Genomic DNA, 20,345 nt, shown 5'->3' on the forward strand with positions numbered 1-20,345 from the left:
ATTGAATTATTTCTTTAAATATAGCACTGTTTTACTGTTTTTACAGGGTTAACCTAGGGGTTACACTGAATGTTAGTGAAATTCCACACAATTACTGGAAGATCGTTGGTGAAATGTGTTGTTGTTAGCTGCCATCAGTCAATCCCCAACTTATGGTGACCCCATGCACAACAGAACAAAATGTTGCCTGATCCTGTTGCATCCCCGTGATAAGTTGCAGATCAGATCATTGTGATCCAGAGGGTTTACACAGGCTAATTTTCTCAAATAGATTGCCAGGGCTTTTCTTCTAATAATTCATCCAAAAGTATGCCACATTGTTTCAGATTCACAATATGACCAATCAGGTTGTACTTGGTTTTTTAATTTAGTATAAAAAGGTAAAAATATTGGTAGCTACTGAGGAAAACTCTATATTTTAGCATTGTGTGCTAAGAGCTTTAGTGCATATCAAGTAGATAAAATGTAGCCCTTTATATAAAAACCTTGATATAAAAACATATAAATTTTTATACAGATTGCATTGTAGTGCATAAACTATACATACAGTAAGGCTGAACACAGGATTAAGAGTTGTACTTATTGCTGGTGTCCTTTAACAAATTGTTGTTATCTACCATCAAATCAACTCTGACTCATGGTGACCTTATGTACAACAGAACAAAGTCTTGCCCTGTTCTGCCTCATCCTCACCATTGTCAGGATTTTCCATCATTGCAGCTATTGGGCCAACCCCAACTGGGCAGCCAAGCCAGTTGGACAGTGTTCTGTTGTGATCCATAAGGTTCTTACTGGCTACATTTTGGAGGTAGATCTCCAGGCCTTTCTTCCTAATCTGTCTTAGTCTGGAAGCTCAGCTGAAACCTGTCTACCATTGGTGACACTGCTGGTGTTTGAAATACCAGTGGCATAGCTTCCAGCATCACAGCAATGCACAAGCCACCAAAGTACAACAAACTGACAGATCGGTGGTGGACATAACAGCTAGATGGAAACAAAACAAAATAAATACAATTGTAAGTACACATGTATGGATTTTTGGGAGATCTATATACCTATGGAGCCCTGGTGGCATAGTGGTTAAGCATTTGGCTGCTAACCAAAAGGTCGGCAGTTGGAATCACCAACTGCCACTTGGAAACATTATGGGGCAGGTCTACTCTGTCCTATAGGATCACTATGAGTTGGAATTGACTTGATGGCAACTGTTTTGACTATAGACTATTACTTTTTAAATAATGTTCTGTCATTTGATTCTAAGTAAATCAGTTATCAATGAGGTACCACTTTTGAGGGTTTTAAACTTGAGTAGATGATATTAAAATACTATTGAGCAAATAACTAAATTTACTTATTCGCTTCTTCAATTTATAAAAGCTCATAAATGTATTGTGTTCCTTGAGGGAAAAGCCATAGTTTTTTCATTCTCATACTTACATTCCTTAATAAAGTGCTTAGCATATTTAAATGTATGGTAAAGTTTAGTGGAATGACCAAGTCTTCTGGAGGTTTATGCATTATCCATCAATTTTGCCCGTAAGTCTTTGAGTAACAAGCACAGAAAATTGGTACACTTGAAAGGCAGGCTGACTGTGGTAGGCATAATTCAAAAGATGCCCCCTCCTCAGGTTCCCTGGTTTGTCAATCAAACAATAGCTAGGCAATGCTGTGAACAGGTTTTGCATATGGAATTAAGTTTACTAATCAATTTAAAATAGAGAGATTATTCTGAATTATCCAGGTATAATCACATGAATGCCTGAAAGCAGAAGAGGAAGTCAGAAGAGTTGATCAGAGATATATGGCCAAATAAGAAAGAGGAGAAATGAAGCAGAAGGGAGGTAAGAGAGATTCTAAGCATGAGAGGAATTTGACACAACTTTTCAAAGAAAGGGGACCATAAACCAACCAATACAGAGCCCTCTATACACTTAGTCTGACCCCCAGCCAACAGTCTTGAAAGCATTGATTCTTAAAGGCTTCTGAACACCTTGATTTTGGCCTTGTGAAATCCAGAGCAGAGAACCAGGTGAGTCACTCCCTGTCAAGATTTCTCACCTATAGAGCTATGAGGTAATAAATGGGGGTTGTGTTAAGCCATTACATTTGTGGTTATTAGGTACAATGTTATTGATGTTGTTGGGTGCCATCAAGTTGATTCTGACTCACAAGGACAAACTGGAACTGCCTCATAAGATTTCCTTGGCTGTTATCTTTACAGAAGCAATTCACCAAGTGTCTGGGTGCTTTCAAACCACCAGCCTTTAGGTTAGCAGCCAGTTGCTTAACCATTGTGCCACCCAGGCACCTATTAGTTACAATAGTAACGGGAAAATTAATACACAAGTATTTTGTTGTTTTTTTCCCATACAAAAATTTATACATACATTGTTATGTGACTCTAATTGCTCTCCCCATACTGTGACAGCACACTCCCCCTTCCCACCCCTGATTCCCCATGTCTATTCAACCAGCTCCTAACCCTCTCTGCCTTCCCATCTCACCTCCCGACAGAAGCTGCCTGTTTAGTCTCTTGTCTCTACTTGAGCTAAGAGGCACACTCCTCATGAGTATCACTTTATGTCCCACAGTCCAGTCCAATCCCTGTCTGAAGAATTGGCCTTGGAGATTGTTTTAGTTCTGGTCTGATAGAGAATCCAGGGGCCATGCTTTCCAGGGTTCCTCCAGTCTCAGTCAGACCATTAAGTCTGGTCTTCTTCCTAGAATTTGGGTTCTGCACCCCACCTTTCTCCTGCTCCATCCAGGACTCTCTGTTGTGTTCCCTGTCAGGGTGGACATTGGTGGTAGCCGGGCACCATCTAGCTGTTCTGGTCCCATGCTGATGAAGTCTCTGAATACACAAGTATTTTTTAATTAAATATCCAAAACACAATACTTATTTAATAACTTCATGACATGCATAAAGGTATATTTGGAGTATTTTAAGAAATAATGAATAGCTTTTTCATATCAGGAGCCTGGGTGGCACGAGCGATTTGTGATCTGCTGCTAACCTAAATTTTGGCAGTTTGAACCCACCCAAGGACTCCACAGAGGAAAAGCCTGGCAAGCTGCTTCTATAAAGATCACAGCCAAGAAAATCCTATCCGGCAGTTCTACTCTGTAACACATAGGGTTGCCGTGGGTCAGAGGCCAACTGGAGGGCAGCTAACAACCAACATTTTCATATTGGGATAGCCTATGTGAGATATGGCTTCTGTTTTTTTCATTATTCCTGGATGCTTTCTGTTCCTTGTTCCTTTTATTTGTAAAATATAATATGCATGGAATTATGTTTGGCACCAACTTTCATACATAATGTATTGTATGTAATAATATGTGTTATAATGCAACTAATGGTTCTTGTTTTGCTAAGAGATAAATTTTAATAACATGCACTAAATTATTATTGGAAAACTTGAGGAACATTTATTATATATTTGTGTGACTACCAGGATTTTCCCTCTTAATCCATTTTTTATTTCATAGAGCAAAGTGTACTCCTCATTAATTTCTATTTTAGATTTTTCTTGGGAGGAATTTTTTATAGTTAGATTTGATCGTTATTTAATTTTATTGACAAGGATTACAATTATGTCTGCTGTTTTTTTTAAAATAGATTAAATATAACAGAATAAACTGTGCTGTGACTTTGTAATGTTGGTTGTAAGCAACTAGTAAATTAGTCCAGCCCAGAAGGGAAATAGTCTAAATCCTTTTATTAAGCGATAAATAAATGCAAAGTGATAATTAAAATTTCACATGCTTCTATAGAGACCATTCAGACCTTAGGATTGCAAAATTGTAAGTATTCTTTGTTGGAGAACGCTAATGCTGTTTTTCACTGCAAAATAATCAGTGTGGTTACATAAGCAATATTCATTATCTCTCCTTTTTCTTCTACACATACTTTTACCCCAGATTTTGGCTATTTCAGATTGTGTGTATACCAGACTCCCCTGAAAGATCATTTATGCTTATAAATATAAGGACAAAAGGCTGTATAAATCTAGGTTAACAAAACAATCCTTTTGGTCCTGAAACAAAAAAATGTTTTCAGTTAAGGGATAAACGTTCAATTTTCTGTAAGTATAGAATGAGCACTACCTGGTAAAATACACCTTCTTACAGATCAAAGTAGTTTCTTACAGTCAATTTTCCTCAAGATGTCCTGGTAGGGAAGACAGAAATACTGTCTTGCGTTTATTTATTTATTTATGTCTAGCTAGGTTGTAAACTAAAAAAAAGAAAAACCAAACCCGTTGCCATTGAGTCAATTCCGACTCATAGTTGCCCTATAGGACAGAGGAGAACTGCCCTATAGGGTTTCCAAGGAATGGCTGGTGGATTGGAACTGAGACCTTTTGTTTAGCAGATTGTAGAGGATCATTATTTTTATGTTTTCATCTAGCATTTTAACTCCTTTAAGAAAAAAGTTTATGTGATTGAGTATCCTGGATGCTTTGCTGCAATGAAAAGAAACAACTTTGAATACATAGGTAGGCTATTGTCTCATGGTTTAATTGGCAGTGGTGTCATTTCCCCTATGGACTGGCACAAACATACGGCTTTCATATGGGTTGTGCAGAGATTTTCATTTTTCTCCTAACCTTCCCAACTGCTGCCACTCTCAATCATTTTATAAGACACCAAAAAGAAACTTGGCAAATATACTGATCCAGAGCAATTTATGAAAGAGGGGTGGTGAGATAAGTTTTGACCCTACTAAGGAGTCAATGTGCCTTATATTAATAATTGCAAACGTTAATACTACTGCTCTGACTAATACTTGACACACTTATGGTGTTGCATAGTTTACAAAGCAGTTTTCAGATGTAAGAATAACTAGCTACTTTTCTGTTAACCAAAAAATGAAAGTAGAACTGTTTATCTGACTGGTCTTTTTTTTTTTTTTTTTTTGTAATGAAGTTTATGAATAATTTCTGTGCGCTCTCTTCTCCAGCTTCAGTAGATAGCATGCACCATGTATCAATACTTGTGAACAGTATATCTCCAGTATCAGAAGCAAGCCATATTTTTACAAAGGTTAAAGAATTCCCCCAGAATAATTACATATGCTTTACATATCATTGTGAATTTTAGTCTTTTTTTTTTCCTTGTTCCTTTCATCTCAACTGAGTTTGAAAAGGAAAGAAAAAAAAATGTTTATTGGCTAGTTGTGGTGATATAGCCCATTTTGATATAGTACCTTTCCCTGAGAAATCATGACTAGGACATATCAGAGTTAGGACATTATTCCAATCATTTTCATTCAAAAGTTACCTCTCTTTCTACTATAATATCTGTCTCATCTTATCTCTTTAGTAATATTTTGTCAGAAAACACTTCTAGCATGCAATCATATATTTTCAAAGGACTTAAAATAACAAATTTAGCCCTTCTTCCATGTGATAACTTTGAAACATGGCCATCAGAGACTATTTCTGGTACCAGATACAGTTTTGGAATTAATAGAAAATGCTACTTTAATGAAGACTCTGATATTTTGGGAAAAAAAAAGTTACTACCCATCTAGCTATAATTACTTAGTGGTAGTAAAGAAATAATAAATAGGCAGTCTCATTCACATTTGTTGTTGTAGTATGTTGTTAAGTCGATTCCAACCCATAGCAACCCAGTGTGACAGAGTACAACTGCCCCGTAGGGTTTCCTAGACTGTAATCTTTACAGGAGCTGAATGTCAGGTTTATTCTGCATAGTGGCTGGTGGGTTTGACTGACTGTTTGGTTAGCAGCCCAGCATTTAACGACTGTGTGAGTAGACCTCCTTTCATTCTTGTTAGTCTAGCAAATTTAGATCAAGGTAGCTTTACTGTAGCTGAGGGAAATTTGGAAGAACACATATGTTTAGGCTCCTTGGGGAGTCTAGTTTCCTAACAGTACTGTTCCAAAGCTACATTGACAGTGAAAAATGCAAGGTTTCATATGTGTGTTACATAAGTTTTTCCAATCTAAGAAAATGTCATTATTTCCAGTTTAATAAAAAGGAGCCAAGAGAGAATAACTAGGTGATGTGCACCTTTTGATGTGTAAAGAGAAATAAACCAAATCACTAAGAGTAGCAGAAGCAGCAAAAGCAAAAAAAAAATATTTTTTGTTCAGAGATTTTTGTTTGTTTGTTTATTTATACTTAGGCTCTTCATTCTGTAAAAGGAATTTGATCAAATGCAGAGGAATGAAATGATCCTCAGCAACTAGATTATGAAGGACATGGCTGATTGCCCAGAAAAAACAAATGGGGATAAGGAAGAAGGGAGTGCAAGTTAGGATAGAAAAAGACAAAGAGAATCTTTGAGCAGGAGTTCATGTCTGACCAATCACTCCTACCTACAGAGACACCACTAGCTGTATCATGGGGGCATGGTGAGGGATACAATAAGCTTAGGTCATTTCAGTTGTATTTGTCTAAATTACATGTCAGCAAATTTATAGATTTTCAATCTATAGAGTGATTTAGCTCCAACACTCCAACTCTTCATCATTTTCAAATCTGAACTACACACATGTGATAGTGTTATGATACCAAAACACAGATGGCCCTTATAGCTATCCATTCTGCATACTGCTATTATTAAGGGGGGACTTGACATATAGTTGGAATACTTAAAGAGATTCTATTCCATATTCATTTACTAAAGCTAATGACAAAGTTGACAAGAAACAGGAAACTACTGTTAAACTAGTATACATTGATGACTCTTAGAACATTTATTTTCTTTGTTTTATTATCTGAATAATATTAATTACATAGGTGTATTTAGTGAAATGATTAAAATGAGGATTTTATAAAGTGATTACCTCTTATGTTTTTCTGCCTTTACTTGGGAATATCTTTGGGAATTGTCTTAGTTATCTGGTGTTGTTATAACAGAAATACCACAAGCGGATGGCTTTAACAAAGAGAATTTTATTTCCTCCAGTACAGTAGGCTAGAAATCCAACTTCAGGGTGTCAATGCAAGGGGAAGGATTTTTCTCTGTGTCGGCTCTGTAGGAAGGTCCTTCTCATCAATCTTCTCCTGTCTAGGAGCTTCTCAGCACAGGAACCTTGGATCCAAACAACACACTCTGCTCCTGATGTTGCTTTCTTCGTGGTATGAGATCCCCCCATCTCTCTGCCTGCTTTTCTTTTTTATATTCCAAAAGAAATTGGCTCAAGACACAATCCAGCCTTGTAGATTGAGTCCTGCCTCATTAACAGAACTTTCACCTATCCCCCCACATTAACATCATAGAGGCAGGATTTACAACACACAGGAAAATCACGAGATGACAAAATGGTGGACAATCACACAATACTGAGAATCATGGCCTAGCCAAATTGGTACACATATTTTTGGGGACACCATTCAATCCATGACAGGAAAGATAAAGATGTATGTAATTGGGCAATAGGGTCTGTGAAAATATTTGTTGGTTTAGTTTTGTTTTGTTTGTTTATATTTCTGAAGGAATGAGGAAAATAATGCAGGTATTTATGAGAAAACTCAGCTAAGATATATCTTCTAACATTTTCCCGATTTTGAAGATTAACATACTTCAGAGAGATTAAAGAATGGTGGACCCTTAACCTTTAAAAGAGATGATAAAAGGAAGAAAAAATATTCATCTTCAAGCATTTGAAAAGCTGATGAATAGAATAGTAATTGATTTACCCTGAGATTAATGTGAGAACATTACAAGAAGATAGATTTTATTACAAAAAGAAAGCAAAAAAATTTTTTTGACAGAGCTATTCAGCAATGATATGAGCTTTTTTTTAAATAAGGTAGTACGTTTCCCATGACTAAAACTAATCACTGGGTGGACATTACACAGAAAAAAATACCTGGGGTATAAATTAAATTAAGTGACTTCTAAAATCACTTCCAATTTTAGATTATGTTTATGAAACAGATATTCCCATTTTATATCCATCCAGTTCTCTAGTGACATGAGAATTGGACTAAATGACATCAACCTTCCTTTGTTGTTGTTGTTCTTAGGTGCTGTTGAGTCCATTCCAACTCAGTGACAGCAGAAGGAAACACTGCCCCGTCCTGCAACATTCTTGGCAATAGTATGTTTGAGCCCATTGTTGCAGCCATTGTGTCAATCCATCTCGTTGAGGGTCTTCCTCATTTTCGCTGACCCTCTACTAATGTCGTTCTCCAGGGACTGGACTTTCCTAATAACATGTCCAAAGTATGTGAGAGGAAATCTTGCCATCCTTGCTTCTAGTGAGCATGTTGGCTGTACTTCTTCCAAGACAGACATGTTCGTTCTTTTGGCAGTCCATGGTATATTCAATATTCTTTGCCAACACCATAATTCAAAGGCATTGATTCTTTTTCGGCTTTCCTTATTCATCTTCTAGCTTCCACATGCATATGAGACGATTGAAAACACAATGTTGAGTCAGGCGCACCTTAGTCCTTAAAGTGATGTCGTTGTTTTTAACACTTTAAAGAGATCTTTTCCAGCAGATTTGTCCAGTGCAATGTGTCATTTGATTTCTTGACTGCTGCTTGCATGGATATTAATTATGAATTCATTTAAAATGAAATTCTTGATAATTTCCTTCCTTTTGAAATCTACAAATCTATGATAAATATTTTCTTGTCTTGGAAATTGTTATTCTAGAGAGAAAAGGTTAATATCTCCTATCTTGAATCTCACTGTTGCCTCCTTTATTGCACTTGCATTCTCATTTCTTGAACTCATTAAATGCCCCATTTTTTTTTTACCTTGTGTAGTATATCTCTCTCTCACAGCATCATATTGTTCTTATTAGCGCAGGAACTTCTTGGGGGCAAGAACCTTTCTTTTTTTGTCTATGTATTCCTTATATTAAGCACACACTAAGCATATAGTAAATACTCAATAAAATTTTATTGACTGAATGACGTGGAAAATTAGGAAAAAAAACTAGGGAAAATGAATATGAAGGTACAAGGTATAGCTAGCAATAGGAGGCTGACACGAAGAGTGTCAGATGCAGAATAATAATAGCTAACACTTATATTATGTTTGCTATGTGCCACACACTTCTTTAAGCATACTAAATTTAATTTAATATTCACAAGAGTGCAATAAACTTAACACTCTTTATATCCCCATTCACAGGTGGGAAACCAAGGCAAAGAGAGCTAAGAAACTTCCTAATGTCACACAGCCAGTGAGTAGCATGGTTGAGATGTAAATCCTGGCCAACTCTCCACAGTCAATGCTCATAACCACCATACTATACCTTGGAACTCAGAAATATCAAGATCCAGGTTAAGAACAAGAATGTGTAAACATTGCATAGGTCAAAGCAAGATAGTAAGTCCACACTAGATGGGCAGAGGTGAACAAGAAGGAAATTAACCAAAGGACAGATAACTCAATGGGAAGAGTCAAAGATTTAAAGGCAAGAGACTGAATTACTAATTAAAAATTCAGGCAAAGAAAATGATCAAAATCCGGTGTCGTAGTTATCTAGTACTGCTATAACAGAAATACCACAAGTGGATGGCTTTAACAAACAGAAATTTATTCTCTCACAGTTTCAGAGGGTAGAAGCCTAATTCAGGGTGCCAGCTCTAGGGGAAGGCTTTGTCTCTCTGTCAGCTCTGGGTGAAGGTCTTTGTCATTAAACTTCCCCTGGTCTAGGAGTTTCTAAGCACAAGGACCCCAGGTCCAAAGGGCAAGGTTCACTCCTGGTGCTTCTTTTCTGGTGGCATAAGGTCCCCGCATCTCTCTGCTTGCTTCTCCTTTTATCTCTTGTAAGATAAAAGGTGATGCAGGCCACACCCCAGGTAAATTCCCCTTACATCCGATCAGGGCCGTATTTCATCCCACCCTAGCTTTCTTTAACACAACCTACACTTGCCTTATTAACCACAGGTAGAGATTAAGATTTAGAACAGATAGGAAAATTACATTGGATCACAGAATGGGGGACAAACACACAATACTGGGGATAATGGCCTAGCCAAGTTGACACACATTTTTGCAATTCAATCCATAACACACAGGAAAACTGGTTTACAAACTGAGAGGGTTAGAATCTTGACAACAACATGTCAGTGAAGCTACTTTAAGATAACTGGTACCAGAAGCCATTGATCACTAGGGACAGGCACCCCACCCCCACCCCTGCCTTTTTGGAATGATTCTAGGGGCACTAGAAAAAAATACACGTAAGGCAGATTGATCCTGAGAATAGACCATTTATTTCATGTCCTTGACATTCCTTTGGGTTATGAAAAACCTAATATTTCTTAAAGATATCATGCTTTAAAATAATTAGTTAAAAGATTACAAGTAATTACCATATTTGCTTAGGTTTATGTGAGAGTTTTTAACAAAACTTCTTTTAATCCCTCTTATGATATAACGGAAAGAATGCTGCTTCAGAAGACAGGTGCAGGGTTTAGTCTTGCCTCTGACAAGAGCAGAATCATACATAAATCATGAAACTCTCAAAACTGTACTTCAAAAAATGTTTAAGGCACTTTGATTTTAAAATTTTATGACTTTAGACCAACCGTTAGCATTTTTTACACTAACATAGTAAACCTCAACCAGAGGATGCCTGAAAAGCCACATTTTAGGCTTTCCTTTTACTTTTCCATTTATTTATGGAGCCCTGGTGGCACGGTGGTTAAGAGCTTGGCTGCTAACCAAAAGGTCAGCAGTTCGAATCCACCAGTTGCTCCTTGGAAACCCTATGGCACAGTTCTACTCCATTTTATAGGGTGGCTATGAGTTGGATTTAACTCGACAGCAGTGGGTTTGGTTTTTGCTTGTTTGTGTTTTTACTTTTCCATTTATTTGGCACGTGAGAGTTTTAAGAATTTATCTTTCTAGCCAATAAACTTTTTGATGAACAGTTAAGTAATTTTCATCTCACTGATAGCGTTTGGTGCATTGGAATCAAGCCAGAGATTCTATGGTAGTTCTGGTAAAGGATTAACCTTCCCACCATAATGCTTAGGACAGTGACTGAAAGTCCCACAAATTGACCATTGGTTATAAAGTATGAAATAATATGATGTCAGGCTTAACTTAGTGGACTTTCATAGAAGAGAGGATTCCTTGAGTTAACCATGATATTACATGATTTAGTGTTGCTTTGGTAGTAGCTACTAATGAAGTACAGAAAATTAAAGTTTGTGTTAATTATTTGCACATGAATATAATATTAAATATAGTTTAAACTAAATCAATAACTAATATGTGATAACTGAAATGGATTTACTTATACTCTTTGACCTGATGTTGCCATTGATTTTTAGTTAACTTTTTAAATGATGTAGAAAAAAGTTATTTCTAATAGAATTTCAATTGAAGCACTACTTATTGATGTGAATACCAATAATGAGATAAACAATAATAGAATTAAAGGACAGCAAGAAATTAATATTGGAAACTGTGCTTATATTAAATTCAGAAAATAATTAACGAAAAAACGGTAAGAAGTGTCCATCTATTTTAGAATAAAAGTAAAACTGAATTGTTTGTAGCTAGCAAAATTATTATACCATGTTATGCAGTAGCAAAAGTAGATAAAGTGGGGGTTTTAGTCTGTATTTCTATAATTGATAAGGATTTTAGTGTCTTATGTACCGGCAATTTGGTGCCTAAATATTTCTTTATAATAAATGTTTCAACCTATATGTAGAAAAATGTATGTATATATGTCCATTTAATGTAGAGACCAGCAAAGTTTTATAATTAAACTTCAGAACTCCATAATATTGTAAAGAAAAAAGCCTTCTATATGGGCAATAGTAAAGGACCCAGTTATATATAATACTAGTTTCCTAATGTCCAGTCTTCTTATACCAGTTTTTACAAATGACATTGCTTGCTCCACAAAGAGTTAGTGTGATTCACAGAGGATATGAATTACAGGAATATACTGTAAATTAGGTACAGGAATAAAAGGATCTAATGCAATGGTATTAAATAAAACTATTATCAGAGCTGTCTAAAAAATTCTATAGACTTCCTATCAGATGGATTTCAATTTGACTCTAAGTTTTCTAGTATCCAAATAAAAAGAGAGATTTGATGGATTTCATAATTTACAACATCCATGATAAAATAGCAAATCAATTTACCCAGGAGAAGTGCAATTATTCCTGCTACTAAAACTTGAAAAAAATTTCTCCCAGGGGTCATCATAAATAGGGCACTGTCAAATATAATGAAATATGCCTTGAGCAATATCTTTCTGATAGACATCACTAGGAGTTTCATAAGGCTGTTTTTTATGATATTCTTCAATATACACTGACTGCCCTATTATACAATTCTGTGTGTAGTTTAATAGAGGCATAGATTTTAATAAATGGAAAAATAGATGCACAAAAAACCCTTTAAAACTTCATCAGAAACATTTTTATCTTACTGTAGCTTTTTAGAGAAACTTGGTGTCACTAGATCTCAGAACACTCAATTTGTCCATTTAGTAAATAGTTATTGGATATCTACCCTGGTTGCACAGTGGTTAAGCATTTGGCTGCTAACCAAAAGATCAGCAGTTCAAATCCACCAGCTACTCATTGAAAACCATATGGGACAGTTCTACTCTGTGCTGTAGGGTTGTTATGAGTCAGAATTGACTTGATGTCAATGGCTTCTTTTTATAATTTACATGGAGACCCTGGCTGATACAAATGGTTAACTGCTCAGCTACTAAACAAAAGGTTGGTGGTTCAAATCCACATAATGGTACCTCTGAAGAGAGGCCTGTCGACCTACTTCCAAAAGGTCAAAGCCACTGAAAACACTATGGACCACAGTTCTAGTCTGAAACACACTGGGTCACCTTGAGTTGGAATAGACTTGATGATAACCAGTATAATTTATATAGCACTGTATTACGCACAGAGGATAAACAGGGAGCAAAATGATTTCCAGGAAATCCAATATTCTGTGATGCCAGTTAAGAATTAATATGACAAATGACCTAAAAGAATGTTAAAGTTAAGGTCCACTTATGAAAGGTGAGGACATTTCAACTACAAAGACACACTCACAACATGGATCAGGTTTCTCCTCAGAAAGTAGGTTTGAATCTGCTCTAACATACAGATTAACAGGCACTTGCTGAATGTTCTACTCTAATTTAGTATACAGGCCGTCCCTGGGTTATGAACTTGCGTGTTACAGACAACTCCTACTTGCTGCTTAATGTTGGTAAAATACTGAATGATGCAGGAAGCATCAAAAGCAGATAGAAGGAATACACACAGTCACTGTACCAAAAAGAATTTGTCAACAGTCGACCATTTCAGAAGGTAGTATGTGATCAAGAACCAATGGTATTGAAGGAAGAAGTTCAAGCTGCACTGAAGGCATTAACAAAAAACAAGGCTCCAGGAATTGACACAATACCAACTGAGATGTTTCAACAAATGAACGCAGTGCTAGAAGCGCTCACTTGTCTATGGCAAGAAATTTGGAAGACAGTTACTTGGTCAATAGACTGGGAGAAATCCATATTCCTGCCCATGCCAAAGAGAGTTGATTCAACAGAATGTAGAAATTATCTAACAATATCATTAATATCACACACAAGTAAAATTTTGCTGAAGATCGTTCAAAAGCAGTTGAAGCAGTACATCAACAGGGAACTGCCAGAAATTCAAGCTGAATTCAGAAGAGGGCATGGAACAAGGGATATCATTGCTGGTGTCAGAAGGATCTTGGCTAAAAGCAGAGAATTCCATAAAGATGTTTACCTGTGTTGTATTGACTATACAGAGGCCTTCAACTGTGTGGCTCATAACAAATTATGGATAAAATTGTGAAGAATGGGAATTCCAGAACATTTGATTGTGCTTTTGTGTAACCTGTACATAGACTAAGAAGCAGTTGTTTGAACAGAGCAAGGGGATACTGCATGGTTTAAAATCAAGAAAGGTGTGAGTCAGGGGTATATCCTTTCACCATACTTATTCTATCTGTATGCTGAACAAATAAACTGAGGAGCTGGGCTATATGAAGCAGAATGTAGCATCAGGATTGGAGGAAGACTCATTAACAACCTGCAATATGCAGATGACACAACCTTGCTTACTGAAAGTGAAGAGGATTTGAAACACTGATGAAGAGCAAAGACTACAGCCTTCAGTATGGATTACCCCCCAACATAAAGAAAACAAAAATCTTCACAACTGGACCACTAAGCAACATCATGATAAATGGAGAAAAGATTGACATTGTCAAGGATTTCATTTTACTTGGATCCATAATCAACACCCACGGACGCAGCAGTCAGGAAATCAAAGGACGTATTACATTGGGCAAATCTTCTGCAAAAGACCTTTTTAAAGTGTTAAAAAGCAAAGATGTCACTTTGAGGACTTAGGTGTGCCTGACCCAAGCCATGTTATTTTAAATCACCTCATATGCACATGAAATCTGGACAATGAATAAGGAAGACCAAAGAAGAACTGATGGCTTTAAATTATGGTGTTGGCAAAGAATATTGAATATACCATGGACTGCCAGAATAATGAACAAGTCTGTCTTGGAAGAAATACAGCCAGAGTGCTCTTTGGAAGCAAATATGGCAAGACTTCATCTCAAATACTTTGGACATGTTATCAGGAGGGAGCAGTCCCTGGAGAAGGACATCATGCTTAGTAAAGTAGAGGGTCACTGAAAAAGAGGAAAACCGTCAACGAGATGGATTGAGACAATGGCTCCAACAGTGTTCTCAAGCATAGCAATGATTGTGAGGTGGCGTAGGACTGGGCAGTGTTTTATTCTGTTGTACATAAGGTCACTATGAATTGGAACTGACTCAAGAGCACCTAATAACATCAACAACAAATTTTCCCTCACTTTGAAACAATTGAACCAACCCGTACTCACAACAAATTCTTCATCACCATCACCTTCTCTGGCTGCATGTACAGCTTTTAAATCATTGAAAAAGATTTGAGCCATTTCTTGCACTGAAGTAAAGCTAAATAAGAACCATAGATACCTGTTCCGACTCACCTGCAAATTCCACTTAAAGACTCGAAGGCACAGTTAGGGCTGCCAATAGCCACAATGCCTTTACTTGGAAGGGTGCTATTCTCACCACAGGTTTTATTCTAAACCAATGGTCCTACTGGGAATTCTACCGCAGCTGAGGCTTTAAAAATATAATCTGAGAAACTTTAGGTATATCTTCCTCGGAGGTGTCTTAAGGGGTAGAGTAGTGGAGCAGATCAGCTATCCAGCTGTAACCATACGTTAGCCACAGAAGATTCTCTGCTTAAAATGTAAGAATTATTTTCAGGTATCCCAAGCCATGGTCTTTTCAATCACTTCTGATGCATGTGAAAGCTATACAATGAAAAAGGAAGACAGAAGAAGAATTGATGCATTCAAATTGGGTGTTGGTGAAGAATACTGAATATAATATGGAGTACCCAAAGAACAACAACAACAACAAAAAAAATCAGTCTTAGAATAAATGCAACCAGAATGCTCTTTAGAAGCAAGATGGTGACACTTAGGCTTGCTTAATTTGGACACATCATCAGGAAAAAACATCATATTTGGACAAGTAGAGGGTCAGCGAAAATGAGGGAAGCCTCAGTTTGATGTATTGACCATCAACGATGGACCCAAACATACCACTGAGCATGAAGAAGATGCAGGATGATGCAATATTTTGTTCTGTATGCATGAATTGGAGCCGAAAATTGTTATGATGGCAACTAACAATAACAACTTTAGAAAATATGTTTGAAAAACAGCATACTGTCCCTCACATTTTATTTTTATTTATCTTTTTCTTTATTTTTCTCCGTGAAGATCATCAGTGCATCTATTCAATAAATACATACTCTGTACCTTCTGTGTTCCAGACTTTATGCCAGAAGCTACATATACAAAGTAAAATAAGTCAGGATCTTTGGATCTTTGTCCCAAGTAGCTTACAGTTTGTGATAAGACCCTTTCAGTGATCCAAAGTTTAAGCTCAGTTTGGTAACTGCTGTGTCTGCAATATTCACACCACAAGCTGTGAGAGGACAGAGGAGGTGTAGCCAGAGCAGCTGGGAGTGAAGAGAGGGCTCAGTATACAAGAGGTAGCCCTTGAACCGAATCTTGAAAAATAATAGGAATTAGGAAAAGAAGATGGATAAAGTCATTTAAAGCAATAGAGTGGGTGAAGAAGGACATGCCAAACAGCATGGTAAATTGAAAGAAAGATGAGTAATTTTTGTGACTAAAATTCAACTAAGAGAGAAAACGAAATATTAGAAGTAAGAAGAGGGCAGATCATGGAGAGCCGGAGAGCTTAAACTAGAGGTTTGAACCAAAAGACAAGGGGACACTGAAGCAAAGGACAAGACAACTTCAGAGTAATGCCATGGTCACATTTCTGTTTGAGAAGTATCATTCTGGCATCATTATAGAAGATACAGTCAAGAAGTTAAGGGTAGAGACGGGCAGAGCAATTAGGAGATTATGGCAGCAATGTGGAAGAGAAGACATGGGAATCTGAATTAAGCCAGAGAAATTGTTATGAGAGGAGGGAGACATAAAAGATAAGAGGGTGCAACACGTGGGAGTTTGTGACTTCTGTGGCCTAACTTTCCTGCTTTTCCCTTTTGAATTAACAATGTGCATTCTCATCATGTTACTTTCCTCTGTTATTTTACTCTCACTTTCTTATGCATGTATATGTTGTCAAGCTTTTAAAAATTTGAAATGTGATTCCTTTCATATTCACCAAATCTTATATAGGGTCCTCTTGAAACTTGAACATTTAATCATTTAGTACATTCTGCCTGTGTAACAAAGCTCAACATTATAATCCTCCAGTTATTACAAGATCTGTGCTGTCATGAATACATTTACACTTCAATTATAATTACAATGCTTTTATCTTAACAGCTTCTAGTTTCTAAAGGACTGAGTCTCAAGGATTATGTTATAATGAGAACAAAGGTTATTGACTACTTTTCTCATTTCTTTCTGAGATACTTTACTAGCTAAATAAAAGTAAAACAGAATTTATGCCAAGATGTTTTCTCCCTGCAGGAAAACATAATGGAAGTTATCAGAAATCAAGAGTTTTTACTCCTTCCAGCTGAGGAACTCCATAAACTCCTAGCCAGTGATGATGTTAATGTTCCTGATGAAGAAACCATCTTCCATGCATTAATGATGTGGGTCAAGTATGACACACAGAGGAGATGCAATGATCTAAGTATGCTTCTTGCCTTTATAAGACTGCCTCTGCTGCCACCACAGGTAATTACATGTGACTCTGTTTTAATAGCTATGACCTACTGAAAAATACTATATCAAAAGTAAGCATCATGATCCATTTTTTATTTGTATTCATATATTGCTTCTGTTTTAATCAAATACTATTTTTTAAGGGAAATCTCATGATGGAGACTAAAATGATCCTCGGAAGTTTGGTGAGGATCAAATTAGATAATATACATAAAGCATTTTATCCCAACACAGTATCCAGAAGATTAAAAAACTACATGTATATATATACACACACGCACGCACACACTGCAGGTATTAATTCCTCGCTTCCCTGTTTTTGAAAATAATTAATTTGACCTAAAATGCAATAATGTGTTCATTCTTTGATCAAAATGCATATTGTGTGGTCATCTAAGGATACTTCTCAAAACTCAGTGCATGATATTTCAGACATTTATAGAGAGATAAAACATCTTACTCAATGGAGGTGAGTTATGAATAGCTCCTAGCAGTTGGAATTATGTAATCTTGATAATGGGACCTAAGGGGAATGCAGACACCACATAACCTAATCACCTCATTTTTGGAGGGTAAGTAGGGCACAGGGAAATTGAACAAGAACATTAAGTTCTCTTAACTAATGAGAGGAAGGATTACTAGTTCACCCTGATTCTGATACTTGTGTCTTTAAACTAGCTTGCAATGCAAATTTATCTATGTGCTTATTATGCAATCCAAAACTCAACTTTAAGGAGACTTTAATCTCTGAAATGACAGGTAAAATTGTGTTTATGTGTATTTTGTGGCTGGTGGATATGTGAAGCTTGGGGAAGTGGGCCTATAACGTTAATCACATTCTTAATTCTTAAACCACTGACAACAAGTTCATTAATCCTTATATTACTAAGATTGTAAGATAGGGAATTAGAAAATTGGGTGAGAATAGTAGTCAAGTATGAAGTGGTAATAACGTAAAGAAATCATGTTTATGTTGTATGTCAAGATTAGAAAATTAAATATATCTATTATACAGCTTTTGCCAATTTAACTTTTTATATCATACAGCTTACTGACAGCACTTACAGTATTAGGCTGTGCAGCCCTACACAGTAATTTTTCCACCACCATAAACCAAAACTCAATGATCCATAAGAAATAACCCCTCTTTCCCCTTTCCTCCCACCCCTGGTAACTACTAATAAAATTTGGTTTCTATACATTTACCTTGTTTTTTCATATAAGTGAGGTCATACAATATTTGTCCTTTTGTAATTGACTGTTTTCACTGAGCATAATGTCATCAAGCTCCATCTATATTGCAGCATGTACCAAGACTTGATTGAATGTTATTGGCTGAGTAGTATTCCATTGTATGTACGTACCACATTTTGTTTATCCGTTTATCTGTTGATGGGCACTTAGGTCATTTCCACTTTTTATCTATTGTGAATAGTGCTGCAGTGAACATTGGTGTACAGGTATCTAATGAATCTCTACTTTCAAGTCTTTTGGATATATACCTAGGAGTGAAATTGGATCATATGGTAGTTCTATTTTTAGTTTTTTGAGGAATCAGTGCACTGTTTTTCACAATGACTGGTAGTGCTTGCGGTTTTAAAAGTTTTCAGGTGGCCATCCATGGCACAAAAATTGGTCTCTATTTGCCTGGAGCAACAGATGAAGAAGGAGAGTCAGGAATAGGAGGAGGAAATGGATGTATTGCTAATTACTTCCATAAATAACTGCTTTCTCTGCCATGAGACCAGAAGAACCAGGTGGTGCCCAGCTACCATTACTGAACGTGTTGATCAAAGATTCTGTAGCAGAATCCTGATTAAAAGGGGGGAAATACAAAACAGAATTTCAAATATTCATGGCATCCAGACTTTCTGGAACCGTGGAGGATGGATGAACCCTAGAAACTATTGCCGTGAGATAATCTTTAATCCTTAAGCTAAAAATATCCTCTGAAGTCTTCTTAAAACCAAACCATAGTTAACGCATAAAGAATATCTGCCGTGAGGATTATCCTCTTTTAAGATCTACCTATATGGGATCAAACTGACAACAGGAGCTCAAAAGATTAGACAGGAAACTCAGGAGGTAGTGAGTTTATGTTAATGGAGGAAGAACAGCTCAGAAAAAGAGGGTGAAATTGGTTGCACTACATGAAGAAAGTAATCAATGTCACTGAATTGTACATGTAGAAATTGTTGAATTGGCGTATGTTCTGTTGTCTATAGTCTCAACAACAGTGACAAAAATAAAATAAATTATTAAAAAATATTAGGGATATTTAAAGCATGAAGGGTCTCCATATTTCTGGTGATAGAAGTGTTGCATTTCAAAAAGAGATAGTACTTGAAATAATTATTTAAGTAGACTTAAAAAAGAATTTGGTTTGTTTTTGCAAGGTAATTCCTGCAGATGTAAATGACGGGTTTGAGGTAGTCAGAGAACAGTATTTGGGAGATCATTTGTGAACTGCTTACATTATTACTATATTGCTAAGCAAGACATAACAATGCACCGACTAAGGCAACAGTAGAAAAGATAGAGACAGTGTCAAGATTTAAAGAAATGTTTAAGACCAACATAAATATAGAGAAAACATATACTTCCAGGTTTAAGTTAAAGTAAACAGTCTATGTTTATTTTTATAGCTATGAGTTTCTTTGATTCTATTTAATAAGTACGAGAAAAAAATTCTGGAATTAAAAAAAAAGAAAAAGTAACCTTAAGGACAGAAACTTCACCAACAAAGAAAACATGCAAAAGATACGTTAGTGCCAAAGAAGAAATTTAGATTACAATAAATCTTTTGTTATATTCATCAGGCAATTGACCAACTTGGGGAGATTTCAGCTCAATCATTTCTTAGTCTGTGCACTCTCTTGTTTCTTTGTTTGTTTGTTTTCTACTTCAGGTGAAGTCTTATAGAACAAATAGTTTCTCATGAAACACTAGTACACATATTGTTTTATGACATGGGTTAACAACCCCACAACATATTAACCCTCTAACTTCTCAACCTTTTTTTTGGTGAAAATACACATAGCCAAAGATATACCATTTCAAAAATTTCTACATGCACAGTTCAGTGACATTGACTACGCTCTTC

At 36.3% G+C, this 20,345-nt stretch overlaps 1 protein-coding gene across 2 annotated transcripts in view; it reads left to right on the forward strand.

The window, feature by feature from the left end:
* The window catches only part of KLHL1 (kelch like family member 1), a 492,649-nt gene that overhangs the window by 288,077 nt on the left and 184,227 nt on the right, over positions 1-20,345 (forward strand). For both annotated transcript variants that reach the window (XM_012554148.1, XM_004371430.2), the window contains one exon: positions 17,042-17,254. In XM_012554148.1, coding sequence (XP_012409602.1) covers positions 17,042-17,254 — 213 coding nt within the window. The remainder of the gene's footprint in view (positions 1-17,041; positions 17,255-20,345) is intronic.

This window comes from Trichechus manatus, unplaced genomic scaffold (assembly GCF_000243295.1).
Source record: "Trichechus manatus latirostris isolate Lorelei unplaced genomic scaffold, TriManLat1.0 scaffold00013, whole genome shotgun sequence".
In the NCBI taxonomy this organism is placed as follows: domain Eukaryota; kingdom Metazoa; phylum Chordata; class Mammalia; order Sirenia; family Trichechidae; genus Trichechus; species Trichechus manatus.